This window comes from Postia placenta (assembly GCF_002117355.1).
Source record: "Postia placenta MAD-698-R-SB12 unplaced genomic scaffold POSPLAscaffold_6, whole genome shotgun sequence".
Classification (NCBI taxonomy): domain Eukaryota; kingdom Fungi; phylum Basidiomycota; class Agaricomycetes; order Polyporales; family Adustoporiaceae; genus Rhodonia; species Rhodonia placenta.
The window spans coordinates 1,362,154-1,367,746 of NW_020169837.1; the positions used below are offsets into that span (position 1 = coordinate 1,362,154).

General features: G+C 56.4%; 1 protein-coding gene across 1 annotated transcript; it reads right to left on the reverse strand.

The window, feature by feature from the left end:
- Positions 1–2,336: 2,336 nt before the first annotated feature.
- On the reverse strand, positions 2,337–5,349 carry POSPLADRAFT_1141174 (hypothetical protein; the record flags this gene model as incomplete). Its single annotated transcript, XM_024485267.1, has 2 exons — positions 2,337–5,178; positions 5,291–5,349. Coding segments are annotated over 2 exons (2,901 nt in total), but the record flags the coding sequence as incomplete, so codon positions are not given.
- Positions 5,350–5,593: the final 244 nt, after the last annotated feature.

Below are 5,593 nucleotides of genomic sequence, written 5' to 3' on the forward strand. Positions count from 1 at the left end.
CATGTCGTCGAGCTTCGCGTCGGCGAGTTGCGCTTGCTCCGATCGAGGCACTAGCTCGTAGCTATCCTCCTCCCTATTGAAATCTGAGCTGTCCTCGGCTCTGTCATTGGTGAAGATGGCTAGCAACTGTACGGACGGGAGGGGCTGAATCTGGTGAACGAAAGAATGCATCTGGTCGATCCAATCGTCGAACTCTTCGTCGACCTCGTCTTCGATGACATCACCGGGCTGAGCTGTGCGTCGAGAGAGGCCGTCGGGGCCGTGCATTGTACCGGGGACGTGGACGAGCGTGAAATGGAATGTGAGGATCGAGACAATCCACCGGTTAATGCTCGCGCTTGGGGCTATGTCCGGATTCTTCAGCATACCCTTGATGTACCGAGCATCGACTTCGATGATGAGGTTCCGAACGCCGATCAGGTAGAGTCGAAGGGATCGTAGCGCGCGGAATAGGCCGTAGATCTCGAGCTTTGGCTGTGAAAACCTTCGTTCACGATCGTTGAGCGTGATCGAACCGAACCTACTGTAGTATCGGACTCGCGTGTTGGCTTCGTCGCACTGGCAGAGGTGGTATCCGACGGCGATGAACGACATGTCGATGGCGAGAATGACGGGAGAGGGGGACTCATAATTGATGGCTCGTAGTGCGGGGGATGAGAGCAGCGCGTCCTTGAGGTCTTCCTGCGCCGCGATTTGCTCCGGACCAAACTCGAACTCGACGTCCTTCCTCGTGAGGCGTACGAGCGCGTCGGCGCGGTGAGCGAAATTACGGATGAAGATACGAACGACGCCAATGGTTCCGAGGAACACTCGAACGTCGGATAGAGTAGCGCAGGGACCCCAGTTGCGTATCGAAGCGACGCGAGAGTCGTCGGGGAGGCGTCCGTGAGGAGTGCAGCGATGTCCTACCACCATGATTTCTCGAGCGATGAGGATGCTCTTGACTCCTGAAAAGGTACCTCCGGCGTAGCGCATTCGAGTGACTATGCGGTTCATGTTCTCGAAATGCTCCCATACGAAGCGTCGAATGCCGGGGTTCGAGGGGAGCCGTTCGTCGTCATAGTCGGATTCGGGACCCTTGACGGGAACATCGTCGACGTAGGGCACCGTAACGTGCGGGATTTCGGGCTGCAAGATGTAGGTGACATCGTCGTGGAAGATCGGGACCGAGTTTGTCCAACCCATCGGGAGTGTGACTAGGCGCATGGCTCCGTAGGGTGTCTGAAACGTTGTTAGGTCTCTCGAAGATTCGGCGATGAGTCGTTCGTCGTAGCCGACGTAGAGGTCGAGCATGCCGCCGCATGGTCTTCCTCCGAATTGTTCTGCGAGATATTCGGGCGTCGGCGGCACACCGGAATGTTGGATCGTGACTGCATTGAGGGGCTCGAGGGAATGGACTAGTCGAAGAGATTTACCGTCCTTCTTGACGACACAGAACCACCGCGATCGATACGACGAGTTCGATGGCTCGTAGACTCCGGCGGCGATCTTCCGCTTGATCACCGCGCAGACTTCGTTGTAGATCCCGGGCGGAATGGGGATATTCTTCTGCACCCAGGGCGTGTGAGGAACGACGGGGAAATCGACGGGGGGGAAGTACTCGGGCTTGAAGCATCCGCGCTCGTCGTCGGTCCATGCGAAGGCTTCGTTGTGCAGGCACATGAAGTGGTGGAGGACTCGACGTTCTTCGGGAAGTAGGAAGTCGCCATCGTGAAGCTTCTCGGTTGCTTCGAAGCGTTCGAGGGTGTACCGACCGGTAGGTTTGAACGGCGGGGGGTTGGTCGAAAGCTTAGGCATGGTGGATAGAGGGTCGCCCTTGATGTCTCGAAGTATTCGAAATTGTTCGGGGATGGCACCAAGGACGGGTCTGGTTTTGAGAGCGACAGGCTTGTATTTCTTCTTTGTCGCGGTGAGTATCTTGTGCGTTGAAGGGGTAGAAGTCGATGTCGTCGAAGGAAAGGGAAGAATTGAGTTGGAAAGCTGCGAAATGGACTTCGTCGGAACGGGAGCTGGCGGAGTCGAAGCGAATGGAGCTGAAAATAGAAGAGTCGAAGCCCACGTCGAAGCGTTCGACGGAGCGGCATTAGAAGCTATATTGTCCGAAGCGTAAAGAGTCTGCAAATATGATGAAACGGAGGTGCATGCAGAGAGGTACAGCGACGAAACAGCGTTCGGAATCGAGGAATCAATAGGAGAGACGAAGGAAATACTCGGGTTTACCCCATCGTAGTCGATGACTAGCGCGGCTTCTCCTTGATCATGGGGAATCAATTCCTCGAAGCGAGAAAATGCGATTTGCGACACCCGAGAGGATGCTGCCGGCTTCGCGATCTTCCTCACGCGTATGGCGGAATTGTGACGGTTTCGCCGGTGTTCGGACAGAGGATCGTAATGGTCTGGTTCTCGTCGGCGAAGTTCTTGACGACGCTCTGCGTGAGCACGTCGAAGGGTCGGCCGAGGAGGATGTCGTACACTGCGTTTCGAATGACGTGAGCCTGAAGATACAAGATGATCTCACCGATGCGGAAGGGAACATTTCGAATGAGTCCCAACGATCGGTCCACCTCGCCGTTCGCCGATTGCATGTTCAGCTGGATAGTAGGATCGAAGAGGAGGTTGAGGCCGAGACAGACCTCTTCCGACATGGCGACGATTTGCGAACCTGGGTCGACGATGCATTCTATCTGCTCTTTGTTGTCGACCAACGCGATGATCGAACGAATCGCGTTCGAATCGCGGGCGACGGTGAATTCCGCGGGGTGCTCGCCGTGAGGGATGTGCTTCAGATAGGTTTCATAGGGGTCGGGGACGATTGTAGCACCGGGTTCCAACGTTGCACCTGAACATGAGAGCTGGTTGACGGCCGTGACCTGGTCGGCGCCGATTTCTACGATGTGGGCCGACGCGACGGGTTCCGTCGAGACTCGCTTAGGGGTGACGGCGTCGCGGTACTTGGTTCGAACGTCTGGCACGATCGAAAGCAACTCTTCTGGGGTCAGCGTGACGAACTGCGACTTCATTGAACGCTGGAAGATTTCCTCGGCGAGCTTCGGCTGGATAACGGGGACGATGGTCTTGTATGCTGGTTCCTTGCCCTTGTCGTTCGAGGGCTTCGGCGGAGTTGCGAAGTTTCGAACGTTCGGTGGGGCGTAGGTTGCGTCGCGAGCGTTTGCGAAGGGGTGTACTGGTGGTGCTGGGGGAGCGGACGTAGTAATAGGTTGAGACGTGGATTGCGTAGGCTGCGAAGAAGACGGCGCGGGTGATGCTGCTGGTATCGTCGGAGGCGGGGCCGTGCTTGTCGAAGTGCTCGAGGGTGCCGCCACTCCTTTCGATGTACCAGATCCCGAGGCTTCCGCGCTTCTCGTGACGACTGGCGTCGTAGGCTTCTTCCGCTGTAGAATCTCGATGCCGTCGAAGACCTCCCTTCGCTTCCGAAGCTGAAGGAGTTCTCGCTCGAGCGCCTCGATCCTGCCGCTAGTGTTGAGCGTGAACGTTTGCACAGTCGAGCGATCGTCGATCTCGAAGAGCATCGTCGGCGCGGCTGGTGCTGCGGGATTTCTTCTATGCCACTCATAAATTCGATCTCGTATCGTGAGACCAGGGATAGTGCGGGGGCAGAAACTTCCGTTTGGAAGGACGATCTTGCCTTCGGTGTTCCGCTTGCACTTGCCGTCCCGAATGTCGATCTCCGCAAACTCACAGGTGCCTACCCTGCAGCCACGATTGCCGCAGTAGTGGCACGTCTGTTCAGCTCCGGTGTTCTCGTGGATGTGGACGGTAGCTTGTTGTCTCGGTGCGGGGGCGTGGTTGTGCGTAGCATGCGTCGTCGGCTGAATGAGTGTTGCGATCGTCCTCGACAGGCTTTCGATGATCATCGAGATGTCTTCGGTTTTGATCATCCCGGGGGGCACCGTTGTCGAAGTGTTCGATGTCGAAGCGATAGGTTGGTTAGCCACTGTCGTAGGTGTGCTCGATGTACCGTGTAAAATGAACGTAGCCGCAGCGTGAATTTCTGCCATGGTGTATGGGTCGTCGGCGTAGTGATCGGGGTGCTTGAGATGCAGTCGGGTCTCGAGCCGTGTGAGCAACGCTGGCTGGAATCCTCGAAGAAATGCGCGACTTTGTTCGATAGGGGAGAGTCGGTTCTGTGCGATGAGATGTTTCGTAATGGCCATGAAGTCACGGTAATAGCAGCCCAGATCTGCCGCATTGTGAATCCCGATACGAGCGCGTTCTCCGATGAGCTGATCCATGTCTGCCAGCGACCACTTTCTTGTATCGTCGGCGCCAGGATAGAGTGCTCGTACGTCGGCTTTCCAGTCGTTGTAGCTTTTGGCTACGTCGATGAAGGACTCGATGGTTTCCCATAAGTCAGCGACGTCGATCGAAGGGTACCGAACGGCCCACTGTTTCTTGGCTGCTTCGTCGGTAATCTGACACCGGGTGAACAATGCTTCGAGGTCCTGGAAGTAACGCCGAAGCGAACGGACTTCCGATGGGTCGAAGCTTGGTGCTGTCGAATGACCGCGCGGGGGCATCAATGGTGTATTCGTGGTCTGACTCATGTTCGTAGTGGTAGTAGGAGCTGGGCTCGAAGAGGACGTGGTAGTAGTCGAAGGAATCGTAGGTGCGGGCGGTGCGAGGTTGGAGTTCGAAGCTGCGTTCGAAGGTGCCAATGGTGGCGGAGGTGCCAGGTCAGATGTAGGTATGACTGAGAGTCGCGAAGAGGATGCGATGGGCGGCTGTGCGTGGGCGCGAACAGAAGACGGAGTCGGAAGTACGAGATTCGAAGTAGATGGGAAAGGATCCTCGGGTTCGGGTGAAGAACCGGATCGTTCGAAAAGATCAGGAGTCGAAGTGTCGTAGTCGGAAGTAGTGAGGCCTAGAAGCTCGGGGGACGAAGTGCGTTCTTCGGCGGTCGAAGGGATCGGTTCTTCGTCGAAGTCGTCCTGGAGTTCTTGGTCTATCTCGTCTTCTTCGTCGCGGTCGAAGTTACCGGGAATTGTCGGAGAGGGAGTTGAGTGCGTTCGAGAGGAGCTGTTGAGGTTCTCGCCGGCGCTGCGACTAGCAGCCTCACGCGCTTGCGAGCGGGTGACTACTGGAGACGTTTTCGGAAACCCGAAAGCGGCGAATTCTTGCCTGAAATCCCCTCGCGGTGGGCTCCAGAAATGATACGACCTACGAAACCCTAACCCCTAACCTGGGTGCGACCTAAAGGGACTAGAGAGACGGATTATAGTCTAGTGAGAGGGGAGTTAGCAGCAAGGTGTCCCGCGGTTCGAGTGAACACGAGAAACGCCTTCGGAAAAGGCTACGAACAATGGGGAAGCTACGAGGTGGCTTCGACACGTCGTCGAAGCTCCTCGGAGGCTGTGGATGGTTAGTGGAGACGATCGAAGCTCGGGAGAGCTCTTCGAAGAATCGTAGAAGAAAGAGACAATTCGATAGGGGGGACTTAGCTAGGACGCGGTTCGCAGTTTCTTCGACAATAGTCGAAGTCGAAGGGTTCGTCGAGACGGTATCGACGAGTAAACGCAGTGGACGAGGTTTCGAGGTTACGCAGCGAGGGACGAAGTGACGCAGTTAGAGGCTT